Here is a 27,498-nt window from a genome sequence, read left to right as displayed (position 1 = left end):
ATGGAGTTTTGAGAATGAAATGACTGGTGTACGGTGCAAAGTGCCTGTGAGTGCCCAAGAAATCGCTTTTATTAACAAGACACGAATTCATTCCAATTGATTTGACGGGCCACTGTTGTCACAGCAGCCGCACTGCCCCAAAGGCAGCAGTCATGTTTGAGCGCCGACTCCCCAACGGCACTTGGTCCTCACAACCACCCCCGTGGAGTTCATGCTAAGATCCTCGCATTTCATTTCTGTGGCAGGGACTTGCTGAGGTCCGGGGAGGGGCAGAGAGGAGGGTTGCGGCCGCCCCGCGCTTTGCACTTTCCGCGTCCTCCAGCAGAGGGGTCGGCCGGCGGGCTCAGCGTCCCGCATAATAGCCGCTTTGAAGCCCGCGGAGCGGGAGGCGGGAGGGGAGGGGAGAGGCGGGAGGGGAGGGGAGAGGCGGGAGGGGAGGGGCGAGGCGGGAGGGAGGGAGGGGCCGGCAGCGGAGGGAGGGGTGTGTCGGCCGCCCGCGCCGTTCCTCCGCCCCTCGGTCCCGCGGCCACACGCAGCTAGCCGGAGCCCGGACCAGGCGCCTGTGCCTCCTCCTCGTCCCTCGCCGCGTCCGCGAAGCCTGGAGCCGGCGGGAGCCCCGCGCTCGCCATGTCGGGCGAGCTCAGCAACAGGTTCCAAGGTAGGCGCCGCCGTCCCCGAGCAGCCACCTGTGCGCGCCGGGCGGACCGCGGGGTCCACCGCGCGCGGGAAGCGGGCGGGGACGGGGGCGCGTGGCCCGGAGAGGACCCCGCTTCCCAGGCCGCCTCTTTGTCTCCTCCAGGAGGGAAGGCGTTCGGCTTGCTCAAAGCCCGGCAGGAGAGGAGGCTGGCCGAGATCAACCGGGTAAGCCCCGCGCCCAGGGCAGCACGCGAGTCCCGAGCCGCGCGCTGCGCGGGTGCCACCTCTCCGTCCGCGAGGCCGTGCCCGCCTCCAGATCTACCCTCTTCCTTCCCTTCCCCTGGGCTTCCCTCAGGTGCCTCCCTCCGCCCCCAGCCCCGTCGCCTCCGACTCCAGGTAGGTCCGCCTCCGCCTCCCGCCTCCGGTCTCGGGTTGCAAGTTGTTACTCTTGCAACTGGGGACTGGGGAGGTGGGGCCGGGTCAGGAGCTCGGATGCCAGCCGGCTCGTGGCTCCCCGCAAGCCCGCTTGGGAGCAGCCCAAGGATTTGGCGCGGGAAGGGCCCCAGGCCAGTGATCTCTCCAGCTCAGAACACAGGCTCCGGATCATTTGCTGGTCTGTCGCCCAGGCTGGAGTTCGGTGGCCCAATCTCAGGTCATTGCAGCCTCCACCTTTGGGATTCAAACGGTCCTCCCTCCTCATCCTCCCGAGTAGCTGGGACTACAGGCATGTGCCCCCACGCCTGGCCTTAGCTATTGTTGTTGTAAGGGATTCAAAAGTACAAATAGAAGACTCTGATGGGCGTAGAGATCCTGGCACTTCCCCGTGGTCTCCAGCCTCCCGCCTCCGTCAAACACACCACTCCTCTTCACTCCAACTTTCAGGAAAGATTGCCTTAAGGGATTCAATGCTTTTCTTGCTGGTCCTGGTGGATTTCTCGAAAGAAATCCTTCCTGTTGTTGCCAGGCATCCAGTGAGAGCTCCATAAATTTGCATAGATTCTAGAAGATAAGGAACGATATCAAGACTTGTCTGGGTTGGCCAAAGCTCAAAGGCAGCACAGCCAGTGGCTTTAAAGTTCTGCAAGACCTGGGCTCAGATCTGGCCTCCACTGTGTGCCAGCTCTGTGGTCCTCAGCAAAGGGCCTCTCATCTCCAAGCAGGGCATTGTGCAGGCTCAGAGAGGGAAGGCCCGTGGCCTGCATGGCCCAGCACCCAGCATTCAGGAAGCACTCACAGAACTAGCATTATTTCCTGAGGTGGATGTCTCCCAGTTTCCTTCTTAACTGGTGGCAGAGGCACGCCCGCTGAAACAAGGCTTGGCATTCCCCCTGCAGGCTCCTCTGGTCCCCTGGACACCCAGGGTCTAAGCCCAGCTGACAGTCTGGAAGTGGGCCGCTGGTGAGGTCAGCAGAGCCCGAGAAGGCTGTGGGAGGCGGGTCCGAGCCTGGGGCCAGGTTGTGGTATTGCCTCTTGCCAGCAGTGTGCAGCCTTGATTCCCCCTTGGTTTTCTTGGACTGCTTGGATGTAGGCAGCCTGTCTGTTTTCTGTCTGCTGGCTACAGGACTCCCATTCAGTCCCCAGCTACAGGGCTCTGGGGACCTCAGGGTTCCCCCTCCAGGTAAGCTCCGGCCTCCTCACCGCCACCCTCACCCTGCTTCCTGGGGGCATCTTGAGCACAGCTGGAAGGTTGCCCGGACATCTGGCTGGGGTGCTCAGGGGTCTCGGATCCCTGCTGGGCTCCTTCCCAGTTCACTGTGTGCCCGCCCAGCCTGGGGCTTGGCTGCTCTAGCCCTCTGGACAGAAGGCTGGAACCCCGACCTCATATAGCCCCCTGGGTCACTTGGCCAGGCGGGTTCTGAGCTGGCTGGAGCCACCCACAGCCAGCGGGACCCTGAGCCACAGACAGCTGGAGATGGGGGTGAGGTGACCATGGTTGGACAAGCCAGAAGAGCTAAGAGGGCGGGGCCAACCTCGCCCTTGGGGAGGTGGGTGGGGGGAGGGGGCGGCTCCAGGGTTGTTTTGGGAAGCCGACTAGCTTGGCTTAGAAAGACGAGGGACTTACAGCTGTCAGGGGCTGATCTGGGCAGCACTGGGACTAGGGAAAGTGAGCAGGAAGGAGCTGTGGTCTAACCACCTCAGGACAGCGCCCAGAGAGGGCAAGCAGCTGACCCAAGGCCACGCAGAAGCCAGTGACAGAGCTTGCAGCCCAGCGTCCTTCCCCTGCCAAGACGCTGTACTGAGACCCACCACGACAGCCTGGCCGCTGTAGGGCTGCTGAGGCCCAGGATCTGGGGCCCTGTAGGAAGGAGGCACCAGGATCACACGGGAAGCTTGAGCTGCTTCACCACAGTGGAGCAGGGTGGCCCCACCAGTTTAGTCATGAGGTACCCACAAGCACTGATCTGTGACTCTGGGCAAGCCACTCACCTCTCTGAGCCTCCTTCTCCAAAAAGATAATGGTTGTGATTTTTTCAGTGAGACAATCTATGTAAAGCACCCAGGAGAGCTGGCTGCGGCCCTGATAGCTATCAGGACAGTTTCTTTGTTCGTGGCCTCAAGGTGCAGGGAGTGGAAGATACTCCGCCCTGGCTCATGCTGGTTGCTTAGCCCAGCAGAACCTCGCCTTCCCCAGCCTGAAATGGGAGCAGGGATCTCTGCCCCTCTGGAGTCCCTGCAACAGTTAACCGATGGAAGTGGATGGAAGCTCTTTGCGGACTGTGGGGGAGTCACTCTGTGTGAGAATCTGAATTGGTTCACCCACGGCCATGGGGGCAGTGGAGAGGGCCTGAGCTAGGTGGATTGTAGGCAGAATTGTGCTGGCAGCCCGGACTGCCTTCCTTTGGGGTGCAGCTTCACTGCTCCACTGGAGTGTGGATTCTGGGGGCCTGGGCTAAGCCCAGGATTCACTGCCAAAGCCCTGCTTCTGTGCCAGGCAGCTTGGGCACCGCCATGGCTGCTGCCTGGGGCACAGCCCAGCTTGGCTGGCAGATCTAGGGGCTTCTCTGGGCCAATACCTAGTTCCCTTTGGGGCCTTTCTCCTCCCTTGGTGTAGGCCAGCTTCCAGAGGGGCAGGGTAGCTCAGCCTTAGCTTTTTTTTTTTTTTTTTTTAGACAGAGTCTCTGTCACCCAGGCTGGAGTGCAGTGGCGTGATCTCAGTTCACTGCAACCTCCGCCTCTCGGGTTCAAGCGATTCTCCTGCCTCAGCCTCCCGAGTAACTGGGACTACAGGCGCTCGCCACCACGCCCAGCTAATTTTTGTATTTTTAGTAGAGACAGGGTTTCACCGTGTTGGTCAGGCTGGTCTCGAACTCCTGACCTCAGGTGATCTGCCCGCCTCAGCCTTCCAAAGTGCTAGGATTACAGGCGTGAGCCACCCCACCCCGCCCAAATTTAGCTTTTTGTTGTTGTTGTTGTTAACAGAGACAGGGTCTCACTCTGTTGCCCAGGCTGGGGTGCAGTGGCCCAATCTCAGCTCATTGCAACCTCCCCAGCTCAAGCAATCTTCCATCTCATCCTCTCAAGTAGCTGGGACTACAGGCATGTGCCCCCATACCCTGCCTTAGCTATTGTTATTATAAGGGATTCAAGAGTAAAAATAGGAGACTCTAATGGGCCTAGAAATCCCAGTAGAGGAAGGGAGGTGGGGGAGCCGCATGAAAATGCACCTCTTTTTGGTTTCACTTTAGTTTTTGCTGTAGTTTTCTGAACACTTGGTATGTGCCCGTCCTGTGCCAGGTGCACTGTGGGCATTATCTTGCGAATGCTCACTCTAACCCAGGGAGTATTGTTGCTCCCATTTTTGAGAAAACGAGACTCAGAGAGGCTGGGTAAACTGCCTGGGTTTAAACAGCCTCGACTTGAACCCAGCCTATTTTCTCAATCGCTCAGCTTGGCTGGGCCTCCTGCTGCGTGCCCGCCCCCAGCTCCATGCGCTGTGTGTTTGTATGTGCATGCACGTGTGTACATAGCAGCACTACTGGAGTGGGCAGAACTGGCCAGCACCTCCTACTCCCCCTACATAGCTGGCATTCCCCGAGCCCTGATGGCATGGTTGGTGACCCCAGGCCAGCCAGGCATGGCCTTATATGGCAATGGGAGAGATTTTCTCCAGCTTCCCACAGGGACAGAGAGAAGCAGTGGGGCTGGGGGGGCTGCCCCTCAGGGTGGCTGTGCCCTGGGACTTAGCAGGAGGCGCTCAGGGGACAGTGAGGGCTGCCACATGAGCTGGCTAGCAAGTGAGGTCTTTTTTCTTTCTTTCTTTTTTTGAGATGGAGTCTCGCTCTGTCACCCAGGGTGGAGTGCAGTGGCGTGATCTCGGCTCACTGCAACCTCCACCCCCCAAGTTTACGCGATTCTTCTGCCTCAGCCTCCCAAGTAGCTGGAACTATAGGCGTGCACCACCACGCCCGGCTAATTTTTGTATTTTTAGTAGAACGGGGTTTCACCATATTGGTCAGGCTGGTCTCAAACCCCTGACCTCGTGATCCGCCCCCCTCGGCCTCCCAAAGTGCTGGGATTACAGGTGTGAACCACCACACCCGGCCAACAGGTGAGATCTTCAACACAGTAATGAGCTGTGGCTGTGCTCCATGCCCACAGATTGACATTCATCATCTCGCTGACCCCGCAACAGGGCACCCCAGCAGATAGATGCACGGTGAGAATCTGCAGACAGCCCCATGGGATAAGGATTGTCATGACTCCTTTTTTTTTGAGACAGGGTCTCACTGGGTTGCCCAGGCTGAAGTGCAGTGGTGTGATCTCGGCTCACTGCAGTCTTGACCTCCTGGGCTTAGGTGATCCTTGCACTTCAGCCTCCTGAGTAGCTGGGACTATAGGCGTGCACCACCATGCCAAGCTAATTTTTTGTGTGTGTGGAGACAAGGTTTCACCATGTTGCCCAGGCTGGTCTCGAACTCCTAAGCTTAAGCAATCTGCCCACCTTGGCCTCCCAGAGTGCTGAGATTACAGGCATACATCACTGTGCCGGGCCTTGACTTCCATTTTAGAGATGAGGAAACAGGCTTAGCTAGATGAAGTCACCTGCAAGGTCACCCAGCCAGGAAGTGGCAGATCTGGGATTCAAACCCAGTCACCCTGGCCCCTGTCACCAGGTGGCTGCAGCCTAGCTATGACACAGGCCTCTCTTGCTTATATCGATTAGGATCTCTGGCTACTGTCCCAATGGTCCAGCCCTCCTGGGTCGAATGAAGGGCACTCAGCATTCCTTGTCACATTTAGGTACCTGATGGTTTTTTGTTTTGTTTCACTGTTTTTCATTTTGAGACAGTCTCACTCTGTCACCCAGGCTGGAGTGCAGTGGCATGATCTCGGCTCACTGCAACCTCTGCCACCCAAGTTCAAGCGATTCCCCTGCCACAGCCTCCCGAGTAGCTGGGATTACAAGTGCCCACCACCACGGCTAATTTTTGTATTTTTAGTAGAGACAGGGTTTCACCATGTTGGCCAGGCTGGTCTCGAACTCCTGACCTCAAGTGATCCACCCGCCTTGGCCTCCCAAAGTGCTGGGATTGCAGGTATGAGCCACTGCGCCTGGCCCCTGATGTTTTTTTCAGAAGCCACATGTCATCTGCACTGGGAAGGCAGCTGGGCAGGGTAGGCTGGGTATCTCTGCCCAGGGGTGTATATATCCCCTGCCCTTCCCCCAGCAATGGGGGGCCTCTGAGACCTGACCCAGGCAAGTGTGCAGGTGTGTCTTTTTTCCTATGTACCTGGCAGTGCCACTCTGTCCCTGCCCAGGCGAATGTATGCAGCTGGCATTGCTGGGCACCCATCTCTCTTGCTCTTCCTTAATATATTATAAGGGAGATGGTGATAAGTGGCCACGTGAGCCTCTGAGGATTCAGTGTCCCCTGCAGGTCCAACCAGTTATGACCTTGGTGTGGCCATATCACAGGAAGCTGGAGATGGAATTTCTGCAGGGTGTGCTTTATTGCGTAGCTGCTTGGGAGTTTTTCTTTAGCTGCCCCATCTGTTGGCGAGGATGCGGCATCTGAATGAGGCCCAGGGCTGCAGTGGGGAATGTGAACCCGCTGTCCTTCTGGGTGCACATTACAGGCTTCTGCTACTCGCCAGGTGCCAGCACCACTTGTGGCCTGGCCCTGGCCCTTTAAGAGCCTGTGGGCTGCGTCAGAGGTCCTACGCCCCGGCATGGTGCTTCCTGTCCTTGGAGTTCTTGTCCAAGGCCTGAGCCACCAGCCCCTTGGATGGCCTCCAAGATGGTGATATCCGCCCACCCCAAAATTCTGCTGCAGCTGATACAGAAAGACAAGCCTGGAGGGCCAGGAGCAAGGGTTCGCCAGAAGGTGCTAGAGGTACCAGCCCAGAAAGGAGTTAAGTCAGCGAGGAGCAGGCAGGCGGGAGGGCTTTTGAGGACAGGCACGGCAGGGGCTGCCAGCTTCTGATGGGTTTGGAAACAGCCCCTCCTGGGCATAGCACTTGGGGGCCTCGCTGGAGGCTGGGATGGGCTTGGGGGACTCTGGCGAGCATCAGAGGCTGTAGGTGACCAGGAAAGGCGGCAGTGAACAGATGCTATTGGGGACTGAGATGGGAGGATTCAGGCAGGTTGGATGGCCCATCACTGCCAGGTCAGCCGGGGGCTGAGGACAAAGCAAATCTTGCCCTTGAGGGATGGCCAGTGGGCCAACGCTTGCCAGGAGGACTTCAGGGCATCACGGAGGAGCACAGAATGGTCGGTTGGTGATGTTCTTTCCCTGCCCTTCCCCCGCACACACCTGCCTCTCGATGTGGCTCGAGTTTGGATGATCCTAAGACATAATAATTTTGAACACTTAGCAAGTGTACTAGGAGCCAGGCTCCTTCTGTGCAATTAGCTCGTTTAATCCTTACCGCAGGCCAGGCACTAAGGCAGGAGCATAGCTTGAGTCTGTGAGGTTGAGGCTGCAGTGATCCTGCAGATCGTGCCACTGCACTTTAGGCTTGGGAATGGAGCAAGACCCTGACTCAAAACAAAACAAACAAACAAAAAAATTCCTTACAGCAACTCAGTGAGGAGGTTCTACATATCATTATGATCCCACTTGATAGATAAGCCCACTTTATAGATGAAGAGACTGAGGCCTAGAGTGGTAAACAGGTAAAGTGGCCCTGCCCAGAGCCACAGAGCTAGTATGTGCTAGAGCTGGAATGGCAACCCTGGCAAGCTATCCCCTATGTCCTACACACCCTGGGCTCAGAGAGATGATGTGACGTTTTCAACTGTTGTGACCTTGGGCAAGGCCTGTCCCTTCTGGCACCTCGGTTTTCCCAGCTATTGAACAAGGAGGGCAAGCTGAACGCTGTGAGGAGTCCCTTCTGGTTCTGTGGCTGGGTGGATAATTTAACAGCTCTGCCACCTCCCAGGCCCCAGCCTTGGATGCTCTGGTCCCCGGGGACTGAGAAGTGGGCTCAGCTGCCTGTGTGTCACCCCCAGCTCCTGCCTGCTTGCATTTCCTGGCCCTTTGCTAGGGACTGATCAGGCCACTGTGGCCTCCAGGCCTGCCCTTCTGCATGTCAATAGCCACTTTCAGGGCCCAGAGGCCCCCTGCACCTCTCACACCTGCTCCCCCACCCCAGCACTTTCTACTTTCTGCAGCTGGAAAAACTTGTCTTTGGGGACAGTGGGTTAGATTGTGTGAGGAGGATAGGGGATAGAATAAACCGCCTACCCCCACATCTCCCTGGAGGGCTATAAAGTGGTTCCCTGGCCTCTGGAATAACCTCCTGCAGCTGCCGAAGAGGAAAGGTAACTCCCAGTATTGACTTTCTTTGCCCAGAAACCTGCAGCCAGGCTACCTTCTTGTTTGGGGCAGGCATAGACCTTGAATTGCTAAAACTTGGCAATCCTGAGCAAGTTGAGCAACCTCTCTGGGCCTCAGTTGTCCCATCTGTCAAATGGGGATACCTGGAAAGAGGAGAGAGAAATCATAACTGGCCTACTCCACGGGGAGGGGGCCTCCTTCCTAATCTGCTGAATAGTCTGTGAGGGTCTATGGCGGTTATAAGCTGATTGTATGGGCATAAGTATTAGAAAAAAATAATAAATAGCTAACATTTATTTAGTATTTGCTGGCCGGGTGCGGTGGCTCATACTTGTAATCCCAGCACTTTGGGATGCTGAGATGGGTGGACTGCTTGGGCCCAGGAGGTTGAGGTTGCAGTGGGCTGTGATTGTGCCACTGCACTCCAGCCTGGGCAACAGAGCGAGACTCTGTCTCAAAAAAAAAAAATTTCATGCAGCCATGAAGTGGATTCAAACTCAGGCATTCTGGCTCCAGTCTGCCCTTTTTTTTTTCTTTATTTTGCTTTTCTTCCAAACACCTGGGGTGGCTTCTGTCTCTGTCTCCTCTGCCTATGGACCCAGGGTCAGGGCAGCCAGGGGTCCTGGAAAGACAGGGTACCTGTGCCTTGGGCAGGGACGGGGGGAGGATGCCTGCAGGGAGGGAGCTGTGGGTGGTACATGAGCAGGAACCAAGAATCCAAAGCTCAGAGGTGGAGCAGGCATGGCAGCCTGGCTGGTGGAGTCCTGTTCCTGCCACTGCCCGCCGGGCTCCCCCATTCCCTACCCAGGCATGGTCAGCACAGCTGCCCTAATCCCAGGGCCAGTGAGGGCTGCCCACGCATGAGGAGCTCAGCTGCTTCTCCCACCCTGGTCACTTGTGGCCCAAGCATTTGTCATGTTTTGTTTTGTTTTGTTTTTTGAGACAAAGTCTCACTGTGTGGCCCAGGCTGGAGTGCAGTGGCGTGATCTCAGCTCACTGCAACCTGCACATTCCGGGTTCAGACAATTCTCCTGCCTCAGCCTCCCGAGTATAGCTGGGATTACAGGTGCGTGTGGTTTTTAGTAGAGACAGGATTTCACCATGTTGGCCAGGCTGGTCTTGAACTCCTGACCTCAGGTGATCCGCCTGCCTTGGCCTCTCAAAGTGCTGGGATTACAGGCGTGAACCACCACACTGGGCTGCATTTGTCATTTTTGGCTCTAAGGAAAAATAGGATTCCAAACCCTAAGCCCCTCCAGTCTCTGTCATGCGTGGGCACACTTTTGCAAAGCTGCCTGATCGTTGCAGGGGTGAGGATGGAGAAAATAACTGGACCGAATGGCAGGCCTGTCCATTCATTCAATGGATGTTTTGTTGTTGTTGTTGTTGCTTTTTTTTTTTTTTTTAGAGACAGGGTCTGGCTGGCAGTGGTGCAATCAAAGCTCATTGCAGCCTTCACCTCCTGGATTCAAGTGATCCTCCAGCCTCAGCCTCCCAAGTAGCTGGGACTACAGGCACGCACCACCACACCCAGCTAATTTTTAAATTTTCTGTAGAGATGGGATCTCCCTATGTTGCTCAGGCTGACTTCAAACTTCTGGCCTCAAGTGATCCTCCCTCCTCAGGCTCCTCAACAGATGTTTATTGAGTGTCTACTGTATGCTGGGCACTTCGATGCTAAACCTGTGGCTGGGGCCCTGCCTCCTCCCAGCTGCCTCCTGATACCCACTTCCTCCTCAGTACTGTGCAGGGAGGGAGCCGCAGCTACAGAGGATCTCATGTTCCCAGCACAGCCGCTTGCTGGCTCTGCTGTTTCAGGCAAGTTAGTTAACCTGAGTCTCAACTCCTCCGCTCATCCTGCATGTGTTTGTTGAGCGTCTGCTATGCGGAACCTACATTCTAGCCGGGGAGGCAGAGAGGGTGTGGTAACCTCAGTAAGCAGTGGCAGTGGAAATCATGTTTGGAGGTGACCCATCCTAAGGAGCTGGTTAAGGGCGATTGGAAGTCGGGGCAGCTGAAGTGGGCAGGCAGCAGTAAAAAACAGGGTGGACAGGGCTGGGCATGGTGGCTCACGCCTATAATCCTAGCACTTTGGGAGGCCGAGGCAGGCAGATCACTTGAGCCCAGGAGTTTAAGACCAGCCTGGGCAACAGAGGGAGACCCCATCTCTACAAAAAATACAAACATTAGCCGGGTGTGGTGGCATACACCCGTAGTTCTAGCTGCTCTGGAGGGCTGAGGTGGGAGGATTGTTTGAGCCCAGGCAGGTCGAGGCTGCAGTGAGCTGTGATCGTGCCAACAAAGAATAAATAGGGTCGGCCGCATTGAGAAGGTGACATTGAGGCTGGGTGTGGTGGCTCACGCCTGTGATGCCAGGAATTTGGGAGGCCGAGGCAGTCGGATCACCTGAGGTCAGGAATTTGAGACCGAACTGCCCAATATGGTGAAACCGCATCTCTACTAAAACAAAAATTAGCTGGACGTGTTGGTGTGCACCTGTAGTCCCAGCTACTGGGGAGGCTGAGGCAGGAGAATTGCTTGAACTCGGGAGGGGGAAGTTGCAGTGAGCTGAGATCGCGCCACTGCACTCCAGCCTGGCGACAGAGTGAGACTCCGTCCCAAAAAACAAAAATAAAACAAAACAAAAAAGACAAGGTGACATTGAGCAAAGGCTTGAAGGAGGTGAGGGAGAGAACCACGCAGATCTGTGGACTCCAGGCAGGGTGCACAGCTAGTGCAGGGTGCAGCCCAGGGCAATCTTCCCAACCACTGCTGCCATTCATGCTGTGCAGGTGGCCTTGCTCTTCATCCCTGCCTGGTTGGTCTGTGTCTGTCTGTGTGCAATTTGTCTCTAAGGCCAGGGACCATGTCCTTCCACTTGCACCCATCCACCTACAGAGTGGCCCAAGTAAAACTGGATCTCTAGGGCTGGTCGGTCCAGGCTGAGGCAGGATTTCTGGTCAACCAGACCCCAGGGGCTGGGACAGGCCCTCCAAATCTCTCCCCAGAGGTTCCCAGATGTTGGTGCTCTTGTGCCTCCCCAGGAAGGTTCTCTAGTTCTTGGTAAAGTGAAGGAAATGCAGGGTCACTGTGGCGAGTTGGACCTAGGCTGAATGGATTCCATTTAAACATTCAGAGATGGTGAACTTCCTACTTTTATGAAATGTTCTTTTCTGAACTCATGGCAACAGTCAATGGCCATTGTTTAAAAAGTCTTTACTTGGCAAAATAAAAAGTTGGCACTCGTATATTAGTGCGCCCCTCTGCCCCGCCTTTAAAAATGTTTCATGTCTGCGTGACCCCAAAGTCTGGGAATCACTGATCTAATATGTCCCTTCACTGGGCAGATATGGGATCTGGGACCCTGGGAGGTGCCTGGTTTGCTCACAGTCACAGACAAAAGTTAATTGTCCTCCTTTTGGGCAGAGGATGGGGTGAGGGAGCAGTGCCGAAGAGCTATGAGAGGGAGCCAAGAGGAAAGGAAGTCCTCGACAGAGCCAACTAGGAGAAGGGCGGCCTCCCAGGCTGCCGAAGAAGGATCTAGCGTCAGCTAAGTGGAGGCAGGGCCGTGCCCAGTGCATTGCAATGAGGCCTGGAGTAAGGCTGTGGCCAAGCCAGCAAGACCCCATAGGCCCTGGGACTGCCCTCTGCCCAGGTGCAGGAGGACACAGGTCCTGGAGTCAGATAGACCCAGATTCGAAACCAACCTTCCTTAGCTGTCTGTGAACCTTTTTTTTTTTTTTTGAGATGGAGTCTGTGGCCCGGGCTGGAATGCAGTGGCACAATCTCGGCTCCCTGCAACCTCCACTTCCCAGGTGCAAGTGATTCTCCTGCCTCAGCCTCCCAAGTAGCTGGGATTACAGGCACACGCCCCCATGCCCAGCTAATTTTTGGACTTTTAGTAGAGACAGGGTTTCACCATGTTGGCCAGGCTGTTCTTGAGCTCCTGACCTCAAGGGATTTGCTCACCTCGGCCTCCCAAAGTGCTGGGATTACAGACGTGAGCCACTCACTGCGTTTGGCCTGTCTATGGACTTTAGATGTGGTATTTAACCCCTCTCATCCTCATGTTTTAACTTGTAAAATGGGAATAATAGTGGCTGTGAGGATTTAGTGAGATAGCACAGTGTCTGCTACAGCCAATGTTTTACCAAAAGCTACAGGACAGCCAGACCCCTCTCCCAACCCAGTGAGGGAAGCCCTGTTGCCAGGTAGGTTTCTCCTGTGGTCAAGGGGTGCTGAGTTAATGTGGAGAAATTTGAGCCATAGAAGGGGCTATATTCTGCCTCATACTCATAATCTTATCTGTTGCTCATTGAGAGCTGAACTATGAGCCCAGTGCCCAAGGAGTGGGTACTATTGAACCTATTTTAGAGCTAGTAAAAAGGGAGACTGAGATCCAAACCCAGATTGCTTTATAGTCAGTTAGTTCTTGTCATCCTCTATTCTGCTTGAAGCCTCTTAGGAGTTTGCAACAATAGATTAGGAAGGTAGTGAGTTCTCTGTCCTAAGAGATATGTAAGAACAGACTTGGCCATCATGTATTAGGAAGTAGGTCAAGTGATTAATGTGGGTGACATTGCACATCATTTTAAACACCAGCTTTCTGTAATTTCAGGATAAGGACCTTGTCATATTCACCATGGTCTCCTCTGCTCCCTTGATGCTAGTGCAGTGCAGTGTGCACTGTGTCCCCCCAGAATGTTGAATGAGTGAATGAATGAATGAATGAATGAATGAATGGAGGAGCAATGTCCATGTCCGGTGAGCTCAGTAATGAAGAATGGAAGGTCCACTGGCCGGGCTCAGTGGCTCACACCTGTAATCCCAGCACTTTGGGAGGTCGAGGTGGGCGGATCACATGAGGCCAGGAGTTCAAGACCAGCCTGGCCAACATAGTAAAATCCCGTCTCTACTAAAAATACAAAAATTAGCCGAGCATGGTGGCACACTCCTGTAGGCCCAGCTACTTGGGAGGCTGAGGCACAAGAATCATTTGAACCTGAGAGGCAGAGGTTGCAGTGAGCCAACATTGCGCCACTGGACTCCAGCCTGGGTGACAAGAGCGAGACTCCGTCTCAAAAAAAAAGAATGGAAGCTCCAAAGAAGAGGGGTTATTTGCAGAGTTCGAGTGGTAGGAGGGGAACAGGCCCTGTGCTTCCCCATCTGAATACAGGTTCCAGGGCTGCTGAAAGATTAGCCGCAAGGTACATAAGTTACCTGGCGCTGTATCTGGCAGGTGTTCCCTCATTGGTCGCTTTTTGCTGTAAGGTCAGAGACCAGGCCAGATGAACACCTGCAATCTGCCCACCTTTAAGTATAGGGGCTAAGGATGCAGGCTCCAAATGAGATGGAGCCGAGTTGAAGCTCTGGCTTATGAGCCTCAGTTTTCTCACCTGCAAAATGGGTATAATAATAGTAGCTACTGGCTGGGCGCCATGGCTCACACCTGTAATCCCAGCACTTTGGGAGGCCGAGGCGGGCAGATCACTTGAGTCCAGGAGTTTGGGACCAGCCTGGGCAACATAGTGAAACTCTGTCTCTACAAAAAATACAAAAATAAGCCAGCCGTGGTGTGGCGCCCATCTGTAGTCCCAGCTACTCAGGAGGCTGAGGTGGGAGGATCACTTGAGCTCGGGAGGTGGAGGTTACAGTGAGCTGAGATTGCATCACTGCATTCCAGCCTGGATGACAGAGCAAGACCCTGTTTCAAAATAATAATAACAATAGCTCCCTCTTGGGACTCCTAGGAGATGTGAAGAGATCACATAGGTAAGGGCGTCACCCCGGAGGCCATTGTTAGTGTCCAGTCCTCCCCACCCCGCCCATCTGGTTCTGAAAGGACTCATTTGAGTCTCTCCAAGCATCTGAAGGGAAGGCAGGCCAGAGATTAAAACCCCCATTTTACAGGTGAGGAAACAGGTGAGAGGGTAAGTGTACAGTCATTTTCCCGTTAGAGCAGAGACGACGAATTCACACTCTCACCGGATTTCTTTTTTCTTTTCTTTTTTCTTTTTTTTTTTTTTAAGATGGAGTCTCTCTCTGTCTCCCAGGCTGGAGTACAGTGGCACGATTTCAGCTCACTGCAACCTCCACCTCCCAGGTTTAAGCTATTCTCCTGCCTCAGCCTCCCAAGTAGCTGGGATCACAGGTGCCCACCTTTACGCCCAACTAATTTTTGTATTTTTATAGAGACGGGGTTTCACTATGTTGGCCAGGCTGGTCTCGAGCCCCTGACCTCAGGTGATCGGCCCACCTTGGCCTCCCAAAATGCTGGGATTACAGGCGTGAACCGCCGCACCTGGCCTCACTGGATTTCTATACAAACTCAAGAAGCAGATCATGATTCTCATTTGGTAGATAAGGCAATAAAAGTGTGGGGAGGGCCGGGCGCGGTGGCTCACACCTGTAATCCCAGCACTTTGGGAGTCTGAGCCGGGGGGTGGTGGGGGGAGGAGATCAACTGAGGTCAGGAGTTCGAGACAAGCCTGGACAACATGGTGAAACCCCGTCTCTACTAAAAATACAACAATTAGCTGGGCATGGTGGCAGGCGCCTGTAATCCCAGCTACTGGGGAGGCTGAGGCAGGAGAATCGCTTGAACCCAGGAGGTGGAGGTTGCAGTGAGCTGAGATCGCGCCATTGCACACCAGCCTGGGGGACAAGAGCAAGACTTCTTAAAAAAAAAAAAAAAAAGTTCAGGCAGGAATGAATGAGCTCAGGATCACATTCCTAAGAAGTTAATGATGGAACCAGGGGCTTGTCTTTGGAGCTCACAGCTTCTCGGATCTGAAGCTGGGGTGTCTTGGGGGAGGGGCACGGGTCCCAGCATTGGTAATGTAGCTGCTGGCTGGAGGGCTTAGTCACCCGTAGTGAACCCTCTGGGGCCTCCCCAAGCTGCTGGGCAAACTTCCTACCCACAGGGCGGCCAGTGCAGATCTGCCTCCAAGGGGCGACAGGAAGCCGGGGTGAACAAGGGACAAACTGGGTCTGGTCGCACCTGGTTACCCGATAGGAGGGAAGGCCTCCGGACAGTGGGCCCATGTGTGGGTGACTTCTGTCCCCAATCCCTTGCTCAGCACTGTCCTCTCACCTCTGTAGGAGTTTCTCTGTGACCAGAAGTACAGTGATGAAGAGAACCTTCCAGAAAAGCTCACAGCCTTCAAAGGTAAGCTGGGGCGGGCTGCCCTGCATTTATTCCTGGGGGAGGTGGGCTGGCCCCTCATCCTTGCACACAGGACCCCTTAGCCCCACAGGACTAGGCTGTGGCCCTGTTTTGTCCAGAATGCCCTTCTTCCTGGAGAAGGCTTGGAGACAGGGACCCCCTGAGAGGTGGGGGGAGGCCCCTCCACCTGCCTCCCTGCTCCTGCGGGCCCCGTCACCCCTCGCCTGCAGCCCGGTCCTGGCCCTGCCCCTCTCTCTCCCTTCACTGCCCACGGGGCTCAGGCTGGTTCCCGTCCGCCGCTGCCCAGGCCCCGTCACTCCCGGGCCCCGCACACAATCAGCTCTTTGTGAGCAAGCCTTGCCTCTCCCCCTCCCCAGCAGAGCATCTCAGGAGCCCCTGCGGAGAATGGACGTTTGTGTCGCCGCAGTGGGACAGGGGGGCAGAGTTTCTGCCCATTGAAACCCGGCAGCACGGGATGAAAAGAAAGCAGGGCCTGGGAGCCGGCGCGGGGAGAGGGGCAGCATAAAGGTCCCTCTGTTTGGGGCCCTGGCGCTTGGTTCCCAGCCAGCACCTCGAAAGGAGAGGAGCCGGGCACATAGGGGGCAGCGCAGACCCACCTTCCCTGCCAGGGGAGGCACTTAGGCGCAGGAGCCCTGGGCTGTCATGGAAAATATCCTGGAGGTTGCATTCGGCCCCTCCGAAGTGTTTGCAGTGTGAGCATCCTCCCGGCTCCGGGGCAAAGAACTTGGCCAAGTGTTCCTCAAATCACTTCCAGTTGTCCTTAGGCTGGACATCTAGGGCTAATCATATTAATAACAGCTGGCATTTGTTGGACGTCGGCCTGTGTGAAGCACTTCTCGTGCGGCGTGGCGAGCTCCCCACATTACCCCAATCGGCCTGGAGGAAGATGGCGCACTTGTTAATGTGCAGATGGAGAAACTCTGGCTTGGAGGGCGGGGTTGTTGGCATGGGGACACATAGCTCGCCTAGGGCAGAGTTGGGACTTGAACTCATGTCGGTCTGGCTCCAAAGCCCCTGCTCTTAACTGTTACGCTATGATGCTTTTTACATGAAGAAGAGAGAAGGGAAATAGTAAAAGACACTCCTGACCCCACCCCATCCCAGCCACCTGTAGGAGAGCTGTGAAAAAGAGAGCAGTCTATTCCCTTCTGTCTGCATACCAGCGTGGCCACTCCCAGGGGTGGCTCTGGGAGGAGGCACGGGTCTCAGGGCTCTGGCACCCTTTCTACTTGTCTTCACTGGAATGTTGGGCCAGACAGGAAGTTACATCATTCACTCATTTGTTCTCCAAATGCGCACCTGTACATGTGCCAGGACCATTCCAGGCCAGGGGCACCATGGTGAACGTAAAAGGCAGCTCCCACCCGGGAGCCTGTGTTCTAGCTCGGGGGGCGGTGTGAGAGGTGGTGGGAGACTAAACAGAGAGCCGGGAAATACAAGGTGAGCAGACTGTGGTAGGTGCTTCAGTGAGAAATGAGGGAGGGAGGACAGGAGTGCTCAGCTGTGGGGAGGGGGTGCAATTTTGAAAGGGTGGGGAAGCCAGGCACGGTGGCTCACACCTGTAATCCCAGCACTTTGGGAGGCCGAGGTGGGTGGATCACCTGAGGTCGGGAGTCCAAGACCAGCCTGGCCAACATGGCAAAACCCCATCTCTATTAAAAATACAAAAATTAGCTGTATGTGGTGGTGGGTGCCTGTAATGCCAGCTACTCGGGAGGCTGAGACAGGAGGATTGCTTGAACCCAGGAGGCAGAGGTTGCAGTGAGCTGAGATCAAGCCACTGCACTCCAGCCTTGGTGACAGAATGAGACTCCATCTCAAAAAAAAAAAAAAAAAAAAAAAGCATAATGGTTAAGAACAGGGGCTTTGGAGCCAGACTAACATGGGTTCAAGTCCCAACTCTGCCCTAGGTGAGCTGTATATCCCCCACTGAGATCACGCCACTACACTTCAGCTTGTGTGACAAAGTGAGACGGAGCAAGACTCCTTCTAAAAAAAAGAAGAAAAAGAAAGGGTGGGGATCCCTGAAGCCATGAGGAAGGGTGTTGAGAATACTTGGGAGAACATTCCAGGCAGAGGGGCAGCGAGCTGGAGCAGGCAGGGAGTGGGCAGGGGCAGCACAGCCTGCAGGAGGGCCTCGGCTTTCTCTGCTGGCTGCTTGTGGGGCAGGATGGACCATGAGGGCCCCGCTCTGCCGGGGCAGGGGTGACCTGCAGAGGCCCCACGGTCCGTTTGACACACTGCTCCCATCTGAACATACCAAGCCCACTGCTCCGACATCCTCCCTCACTGCTAGAAGTTTTCCTGGACTCCTTGATCAGGGAAGTATAACTCAGTCTGTGTGTGAGGTTTGAGGTGATGGTCTGTGTACCCCGGGAAACTGTATGTCCACTTTGTGGGCTAGGGCAGGCCTTTTTCCTGGTTTCAGAATCACAGGTCCCCTGAATCAGTGGTTCCCACACCCGGTTGCCCATCAGAACTGCCTGGGACACTAAAAAGCACACCCATGCCTGCCCCCACCCTGTCCTTCCACACCCATGAGCCAGAATCCTGGGGCAGGGAATCAGAGCTAGTCACTTTGCTACTAACTCAGATGCAGCTGGTCTGTGCTGCTGGGGACCCGGGAGAAAGCAGCTGCCCTCCTGGTAAGAGGGTCAGAGTGGCCCCCAGCCATCTTTCCCTCGTGGCACCTCTAGGAGAGTAGTCCAGGCAGGATGAGCTCTTTCCCCAGAGGCCGTGGCTCAGCGGATGGGGGACTCAGGTCAAGACCCTTGGTAGGGTGCGGGAGGTGGTTCAGACTCCTGAGGACACGGTCATTTGCCCACAAGGGAGCCACTGGGTCCCCGCAGGGAGACGCTGCTTCCAAACTAATGCTAGTTTTTGCTCTGTGATTTCCAGAGAAGTACATGGAGTTTGACCTGAACAATGAAGGCGAGATTGGTGAGTGAAGCCTTGAGTGTGTTTAGGGAGGAGGGTGTTAAGTGGGTAGAGGGCTTGAGGGACCCTCTGTGCGGGTGAGGGGCATGGGGCAGTCCGGAAGGCTGGTGAATATGTTGCGCCGAGCCAGCCCCAGCCCCTTGCCTTCTGCCCTGGCACCACTGCCCTCAGACTCCTCCAGACCCTTTCATCCCCTACTGCTTCCCTCCCCAACCACACCTCAGCCTCCCACCCCAGGTGCTACGGGGACTCAGGACAGAGGGTGCCACACCTGCCCAGGGCTGGAGACACTCAGGGTGGACAGGCCCTGGGCCCCCTGGCTGGCATTTCAGTGGCCCTGAAGTCTATCTTTCCATTGTATGTCATTCGGCAGTTGACAAGTTGCTTTTATATACGTTGATTCTCTCCTTATTGCATCCTGCTGTGCAGCTACTGGCACTTACGTTCTGGTAGGAGACCATACCTGGACCTCACCCACAAAGAAGTGGTTAAGGCTGGTTTAATTATCCCCATTTTACAGATGAGGAAAGCAAGACTCAGAAAGGTGAAATGGGCCGGGCGCCATGGCTCAAGCCTGTAATCCCAGCACTTTGGGAGGCCAAGGCGTGGGGATCACCTGAGGTCAGGAGTTCAAGACCAGCCTGGCCAACATGACGAAATCCCATCTCTACTAAAAATACAAAAATTAGCTGGGTGTGGTGGTGGGTGCCTGTAATCCCAGCTACTCGGGAGGCTGAGGCAGGAGAACTGCTTGAACCCAGGAGGCGGAGGTTGCAGTGAGCCAAGATTGTGCCACTGCACTCCAGCCTGGGTGACAGAGCGAGATTCTGTCTCAAAAAAAAGCAAAAAGAAAGGTGAAATGACTTGCTTACATGGAACACTGGCAGTGAACCAGGGCCCAGCCGTTGGTTTCTGAACAGTTTCCCCCTTTTCCATTTCATCCTGCATCTCAGATTGATGCTGCCACCGGCATTTCTACTCCTCTTCCTCTGTCCTCTCTCTTTTCTTCTCCCTTTAGAATATTTTGATCATTTTTTTTTCTTTAGAAAGAAAATTTGGCCAGGCACAGTGTCTCACGCCTGTAATCCCAGCACTTTGGGAGGCCAAGGCGGGCGGATCACATGAGATCAGGAGTTCGAGACCAGCCTGGGCAACATGGTGAAACCCCATCTTTACTAAAAATGCAAAAATTAGCCGGGCGTGGTGGCAGATGCCTGTAATCCCAGCTACTCGGGAGGCTGAGGCAGGAGAATCGCTTTAACCCAGGAGGTGGAGGTTGCAGTGAGCCCAGATCGCACCATTGCACTCCAGCCTAGGGGACAAGAGCAAGACTTCGTCTCAAAAAAAAAAAAAAAAAAAAATTTGGCTTATCAAATAAACACATTTTCATCATTAAAAAAATTGGGGAAACACAGCAAGACAAAAAGACAAAAATGCATCACCCACAACCCCACCTCCCAGAAGTAACTGCTACAAACATTTCCGTTTCTAGCCTTCCACTCTTTATTCTAATCACAAAAGCTGTTTTATATCATTTTTGAGCCTTCTTGAAAAAAATAACTTTCTATTGGTCAGCCCGGCCAGAAAAAATAAGTGAAATAAAACAATGGTGAGTATTTTGATTTATTATTGATTTTTCTTTCTTTTTTTGAGACATAGTCTCATTCTGTTGCCCAGGCTGGAGTGCAGTGGCGCAATCTTGGCTCACTGCATCCTCAGCCTCCCAGGTTCAAGCGGTTCTCCTGCCTCAGCCTCCCAAGTAGCTGAGATTACAGGCACGCACCACCACGCCCGGCTAATTTTTGTATTTTTAGTGGAGACGAGGTTTCACCATGTTGGCCAGGCTGGACTCAAACTCCTGGCCTCAAGTGATCCGCCTGCCTCGGCCTCCCAAAGTGCTGGGATTACAGGCATGAGCCATGGCGCCAGCTGATTTTTCTTTTGAAATATAGTTAATGGTTGCATTGTAGGAATGGATTCTAATTTGTTTAGCCGATGCCTTTGTGTGGACCATTTGGATGCCTTCCAATTTTAACTATTATTGATAATCCTGTAAAGAACCTCTTTGTACATGAGTGCTTGTTCACCTCCCTGGTTATTTCTGTAGAGGAAATCTCAGGAAGGGGACACTGGGTCAAAGGCTTTTGAAGCATCTTGCCGAACTGCCCGAGAAAGGTCCTGCCAACTTCAGAGTCTGGCAGTGCGTGTGCAGCCCTTTCCCCCTTTCCTGGAGAAGGCTGCCCAGCTCTCTCTGAATGCGTGGACATCCTGGCACCTTTGGGCCTGGCCCCAGTCCCGCCTGCCTTGCCAGGAGGAGCATTGGCTGCGCCACGGCCCATGGTCCCTACCCCAGCCCTCTCCTGCCATCCTTAGATGACCCATTGTTCACTGAAGAACAATCCAAAGGAAATTGCCTCAGATCTTGGTGGGAGCTGGGCGGTCAGAGACAGCACCGCCTCGGGCTGGAGTGACATTCTGGGGCCTCCCTTGTTTTTCTTGAATTTTGTTCTTTTGTTGGTTTTCCTGCTCTGTGGGATATTTTTGGCGTCCTCTCCCTTCCAGCCGGGGCAGAGCCCTAGGACAGCAGGACAGGAGTGGCACGTGGGGAGAAGCCACCTGCCACTCGGCACCCAGCAGAGTGACTTTCAATGCCTGACTTCCTGACCCTGCCACACTGGGCATAACTCCCCGGGCAGCGGGAGAGTGGGCACCCAGCCCACCCTAACTGCAGGAAATAGCAGAGCCCACAGTCATGGTGTGAAGAAAGTGCTCTGGGCCGGTGCTTCCTGCACAGACATCCCTGAATGATCCCATCCACCCGTTCCACCATTGGTGGGAGCAGGGGTTCAGAGAGGTTAAGTAGTGTGCCCCAGATCCCAGAGCCAGGAATAGCAGAGCTCGATGCCAATGCAAGCCCGTCTGACTCTAGAAGCCCAGGTCACTAACCACTAGCCTATACGGCCTCCAAAGAGAGCAGGGAGGGTGTGATGGGCTCCTCCTCCCTAGAGAAGGAGTGCAGACGCCAAGCTTCTAGGCGTGGGGTGCCCGAGTGGAGCTTTCCCAGCTTCCCTGCTAAGCCCCAGCAGCCCATATCCACTTAACAGATCTGCTTTTCCCCCGGCAGACCTGATGTCTTTAAAGAGGATGATGGAGAAGCTTGGTGTCCCCAAGACCCACCTGGAGATGAAGAAGATGATCTCAGAGGTGACAGGAGGGGTCAGTGACACTATATCCTACCGAGACTTTGTGAACATGATGCTGGGGAAACGGTCGGCTGTCCTCAAGCTGTGAGTACCTCCTTCCTCCCCTGGGACCTCTAAAGGCAAAATCATTCTGTGCAGAGAGGCCCCTGGCTCTGGGCACCCCAGCCATTCCCCACCTAGTAGGTAACTCATTGTGCGACCTGCTGGACAAGGTACTTACTTTTCCTGATCCTGATTTCCTTATCTGTCAATTGTTTTTTTTTTTTTTTTTTTTTTTTTTTTTTGAGATGGAGTCTTACTCTACTGCCCAGGCTGGAGTGCAGTGGTGTGATCTTGGCTCACTGCAACCTCTGCCTCCTGGGTTCAAGTGATTCTTCTGCCTCAGCCTCCCTAGTAGCTGAGATTACAGGCATGCGCCACTATGCTTGGCTAATTTTTGTATTTTTAGAAGAGACGGGGTTTTGCCATGTTGGCCAGACTAGTCTCAAACTCCTGACCTCAGGTAATCTGCCCTCCTCAGCCTCCCAAAATGTTAGGATTATAGGCATGAGCCACCACACCCGGCCCAAATGGTCATATTAATATGTACCCTGCAGGGGAAGTTAGCTTGTAGCAGAGTCAGGCAGAATCAGTACTCAGTAAGTGGCAACTGTGATGATGATGATGGTGGTGATGGTGATAATGGTGATAAATCTGTTGAAACTTTCCGAGCCTTAGTTTTCCTTTTTTTTTTTTTTTTCTTTTTGAGATCTCGCTCTGTCACCCAGGCTGGAGTGCAGTGACATGATCTCAGCTCACTGCAACCTCCGCCTCCTGGGCTCAAGTGATTCTCCTGCCTCAGCCTCCCGAGTAGCCAGGATTACAGGTGTGCGCCACCACACCCAACTAATTTTTGTATTTTTAGTAGAAATGAGGTTTCACCATGTTGGCCAGGTTGGTCTCAAACTCCTGACTTCCAAGTGATCAGACCCCCTCGGCCTCCCAAAATGCTAGGATTACAGGCGTGAGCCACCATGCCTGGCAGTTTCCCCATTTGTAAAGCACCTCCACTACCCCCACAGGCTTGTAAGCATAAAATAGAGTCAAAAATTGGCCCCAAAGGGAGGCAGGGTTTGCATCTTGATGCTGTTACTTGCTACCAAAATGACCCTGGGCAAGTTACCTTAGGTCTGTGAGTCTCAGTTTCTTCATCTATAAAACAGGGGTGATAATCATGTCTTCTGTGATGTCCTGAGGGCTAGTGAAATGACACTTATGAAGATTTCAGCCTTGTGTGGCTGATGGCAAACACCTACTACGTGGTAGCACATTGTGGGTGCTGCCCCATTGAAGAGCGTTACAGCATTGCCCTGGACAGTCTCATTGTCATTTGTCACAGCTGAAAATAACACTCTGCCAGGTGCCGTGGCTCACGCCTTTAATCCCAGCACTTCGGGAGGCTGAGGCCGGTGGATCACCTGAGGTCAGGAGTTCGAGACCAGCCTGGTCAACATGGTGAAACCCCGTTTCTACTAAAAATACAAAAATTAGCTGGGTGTCGTGGCTCACGCCTATAATTCTGGCTACTCGGGAGGCTGAGGCAGGAGAATCACTTGAGCCCAGGAGGCGGAGGTTGCAGTGAGCAGAGATCGTGACATTGCCCTCTAGCCTGGGGGGCAAGAAGGAAACTCTGTCTCAAAAGAGAAAAAAAAAAAAAAGAAAACAGAAAATAACACTTACTTGGCTTTTATGAAATAAGATTCACTTTTTTAAAAGTACGAATGTAAAATATACCTGTCTCATTTTACAAAGGAGCTTGTTGAGGCCCAAGGAGACTGAGTGCCTGGCCCATGAGCCCACGGTCCAGTCTGGCCAGATCTTCTAGCACCCCACTTCCAGGGAGAAACGCCAAGGATCAGAGAGGTCAAGTGTCTTGCTTGAGCCAGTCGGCTGGGAAGTAGCAGGGCTGGCATTTGAATCTAGGCAGTTGCCCTAGAGGTTATACGCTGAGCCCCTACCCTCTACTCCCCAGACACCACTCTCAGAGCAGTGGGCAGGTTTTTGAAGATCTTTGTGCAGAGGCATGGCCCGGCCTGGCTCAGCCTCCTCTAGGCAGTGTGGTTAAGGGAAGGGTATGGCCTAGAAGTCAGAAGCCTGGAGTCGCACCCAGCCTCTGCCCTGGACCGCCTGTGTGGTTCTGAGGAGTCATATCACCACTTTGCGCCTCCATTTTCTCCTCTGTAAAATGGGACTAGCAGCCCCTTCCTTGGAGCTGCTGTCTTGGGCTTCTGCAAGGATTCCACTGGAGAACAGATTTAAATTCTGTTGAGGACCCTGCTGACATGAGGCTGGGATGATCTTTCCCTGGATGAGGGAAGGATCCTAATCTTGTTTTTCTTTCTTTTTTTCTTTTCTCCATCTCCAAACCAGAGTCATGATGTTTGAAGGAAAAGCCAACGAGAGCAGCCCCAAGCCAGTTGGCCCCCCTCCAGAGAGAGACATTGCTAGCCTGCCCTGAGGACCCCGCCTGGACTCCCCAGCCTTCCCACCCCATACCTCCCTCCCGATCTTGCTGCCCTTCTTGACACACTGTGATCTCTCTCTCTCTCATTTGTTTGGTCATTGAGGGTTTGTTTGTGTTTTCATCAATGTCTTTGTAAAGCACAAATTATCTGCCTTAAAGGGGCTCTGGGTCGGGGAATCCTGAGCCTTGGGTCCCCTCCCTCTCTTCTTCCCTCCTTCCCCGCTCCCTGTGCAGAAGGGCTGACATCAAACCAAAAACTAGAGGGGGCAGGCCCAGGGCAGGGAGGCTTCCAGCCTGTGTTCCCCGCACTTGGAGGAACCAGCACTCTCCATCCTTTCAGAAAGTCTCCAAGCCAAGTTCAGGCTCACTGACCTGGCTCTGACGAGGACCCCAGGCCACTCTGAGAAGACCATGGAGTAGGGACAAGGCTGCAGGGCTTCTTTCGGGTTTCCTTGGACAGTGCCATGGTTCCAGTGCTCTGGTGTCACCCAGGACACAGCCACTCAGGGCCCCGCTGCCCCAGCTGATCCCCACTCATTCCACACCTCTTCTCATCCTCAGTGATGTGAAGGTGGGAAGGAAAGGAGCTTGGCAATGTGAGCCCTTCAAGAAGGTACCAGAAGGAACCCTCCAGTCTTGCTCTCTGGCCACACCTTTGCAGGCAGCTGAGAGGCAGCCTGCAGCCCTACTGTCCCTTACTGGGGCAGCAAAGGGCTTCGGAGGTAGAAGTGAGGCCTGGGGTTTTGGGGGGAAAGGTCAGCTCAGTGCTGTTCCACCTTTTAGGGAGGATACTGAGGGGACCAGGATGGGAGAATGAGGAGTAAAATGCTCACGGCAAAGTCAGCAGCACTGGTAAGCCAAGACTGAGAAATACAAGGTTGCTTGTCTGACCCCAATCTGCTTGAAACCTGACTCTGCTTCTCTCATTTGTCTTCCTACCCTACTCACATAATTCATTCATTTACTCACTCATTCACCAGATATTTATTGACCTGCTATTATAAGCTTTACGTCCTCCCATGTTGTCCTGGCATGTGCAGTATACACGGTCTAACTCATCTCTCCCCAGATCTCTCAGAACCTTGAGCTTGCGAATTGAACTGGGGTCACCTGTGTCCTTTCTTATGGACTCGCAGGATTTTAGAGCCCTAATGCACCCTGGAGGGTAGCTGGGCCAGTCTTCTCATTTCACAGGTGAGGAGACTGGTGCCCCACAGGGATTAAGTGCCTTGCCCAAGGTCAGGCTTATCTCCAGAGGGAGGTGCCCTGGACTGGGGCCCAGATGTTCAGGGACCCTGCCTACACCTCGTTTCCAGTGTGGGCTGCCTTAGTTAGTTATGAGAACAGGGAAGGGCTGGGAAGAGACAGCCTCCAAGGTCAACACTTGGAGAGGGTTTCACTTGCTCTGAAGACCCTGGTCCAGGATTCACCCTCTCCCATGCCTTCAAGTCAGCATCAGGCTTAGGGCAAAGACCAGGCCTCTGAAGCTGCCTCTTGTAATTCATGCAGGAAGATGTCAAAGTCAGCCCCATCTTGGCTGATCAGGGTGTTCAGCCTTAACCCCACCTGTGTTCTGAAGTCTCTTACCCTACCTGCTCAGGACTTAGACAGTTATTCACTGAACATATTTATTAAGCACTTGCTGTAGGCCAACAGTTAAGAATCCAATAATGAAATGGACAGATTCATGGAACTTAGAGTCCAATAGGAAAGTGAGACCCAGACAATGACAATGAGATAAATGTTAGGAAGGGGGAGGTATGGGGTGACTTCCCTGCAGTCCTGGGGGGCCTAGATGGGCCCAAGACTGGGTGAGAGTCTTGGCAGAGCCTTTGCAACACCTTAAGTGGACAGGACTGGGAAGTCTTGGTGGTTGGAGCCAACGTGGGTTCCCTGCAGCTCCTTAGTCACCTCTGATAGCAGATTGAGGAAGGAAAACAGGTAAGGCATGAGGAAATGGCCAGGTTGGGTTAACCCACTGGTTTCAACCAGTTCAGGAATGAGGTTATTTGGCCATGACTGGCTGATCTTGAGCTCAAGGATCTGCTTCAAATGCACACAGGCCTAGTTGAAGTTTAAACTCCAGCAAAACATTCCTCCCTGTAAATGGAAAATCCTACTTCTACCCCCACCCTGCCCTGTTTTTTGTTTTTTTTTTTCCCCAAGATCATTAGATGTCCTCACCCCTCCTCACTGCCTCTCCTCTCTGGGACAGGCTGGGACCTTTGAGGAAGATAAAGCTTTCCTTGACTGCCCATCATATTCAGTGTCCCTGTTCCTCACTCAGAGAGGAAGACAGAACAAATCAGGCTTATTTCAGTAAGTTCCACAGTTCTACAAGACTGCAGGAATTCTCCTTAAGGGAGGAGAGCAAGCAGGTGTGGCCCCAGCTTCTGGAAATGGCAGAAGAGAGGGTTTTCTCATTGAATGGGGGTGGGGGCTCGTGTGTCCTGGGAAACCCCATCAGTCCCTTCATTTCTTGGGACTCAACTCCTGGGAGGAGAGGGTCTCAAGAGTTGTCCCTGGAAGGAGGGTGGGGGGCAGTCTGCATCTATTTCAGGTTGTGGCTCTTGGTTCTAGGACTCTTACTTCTCTGGCTAAGGGCTCAGCTTCTTGGGACTTCAACCATCTTCTTTCTGAAAGACCAAATCTAATGCAACCAGTAACGTGAGGACTGCCAAGTATGGCTTTGTCCCTATGACTCAGAGGAGGGTTTGTCGGGCAAATTCCGGTGGATGAAGTTATGTGTGTGTGTGTGCATGGGAGTGCGCGTGGACTGGGATATCATCTCTACAGACTGCAAATAAACCAGACAAACTTACCAACGTCTTGATTGGTGTATTTTGGGGCTGGTTCTGGGCTCAGCAAATTGCGAACTAGCTAATATAGTAAGAGATTAAATGAGCATGTCCTGTGCCTTTTGTCTGAGACAGCTGAAATTCACTTATCCTAACCACCTCCCTGCAAGAGACAGGTTCTATTATGTCATCCTTGTTTCACAACTGAAAAGTAGGCTTGGATAAGCAATGTGCTGAAAGCCAAACAGTAAATGGCACAATCCGACCCCCCTGGAGCCAACCCATGAGGTCCAAGTTAAGAACCTCTGTCGGCCGGGCGCGGTGGCTCACGCCTGTAATCCCAGCACTTTGGGAGGCTGAGGTGGGCGGATCACGAGGTCAGGAGATGGAGACCATCCTGGCTAACACGGTGAAACCCCGTCTCTACTAAAAATACAAAAAATTAGCTGGGCGT

General features: G+C 53.9%; 1 protein-coding gene across 1 annotated transcript; it reads left to right on the top strand.

Moving 5' to 3' along the window:
- Positions 1 to 453: 453 nt before the first annotated feature.
- On the top strand, positions 454 to 27,067 carry AIF1L (allograft inflammatory factor 1 like). The gene is made up of 6 exons (XM_034929306.2): positions 454 to 658; positions 800 to 861; positions 15,519 to 15,585; positions 18,502 to 18,543; positions 21,665 to 21,827; positions 24,153 to 27,067. Exons 1-6 carry the CDS (start codon positions 628 to 630, stop codon positions 24,238 to 24,240), a joined length of 453 nt encoding a protein of 150 aa, XP_034785197.1. The 5' UTR covers positions 454 to 627; the 3' UTR covers positions 24,241 to 27,067.
- The last annotated feature ends 431 nt before the right edge of the window (positions 27,068 to 27,498 follow it).

This window comes from Pan paniscus, chromosome 11, assembly GCF_029289425.2.
Source record: "Pan paniscus chromosome 11, NHGRI_mPanPan1-v2.0_pri, whole genome shotgun sequence".
NCBI lineage: Eukaryota > Metazoa > Chordata > Mammalia > Primates > Hominidae > Pan > Pan paniscus.
The sequence above is the reverse complement of the archived record's forward strand: the minus strand, read 5'-3'. Positions and strand labels throughout refer to the sequence as shown.

Bases quoted from the DNA above. Each gene is read 5' to 3' on its own strand.
- AIF1L (XM_034929306.2), top strand. From the start codon at position 628: ATGTCGGGCGAGCTCAGCAACAGGTTCCAAG. The intron at 18,544-21,664 runs GTGAGTGAAGCC...TTCCCCCGGCAG, and splicing joins GAACAATGAAGGCGAGATTG to ACCTGATGTCTTTAAAGAGG. The intron at 21,828-24,152 runs GTGAGTACCTCC...TCTCCAAACCAG, and splicing joins CGGTCGGCTGTCCTCAAGCT to AGTCATGATGTTTGAAGGAA.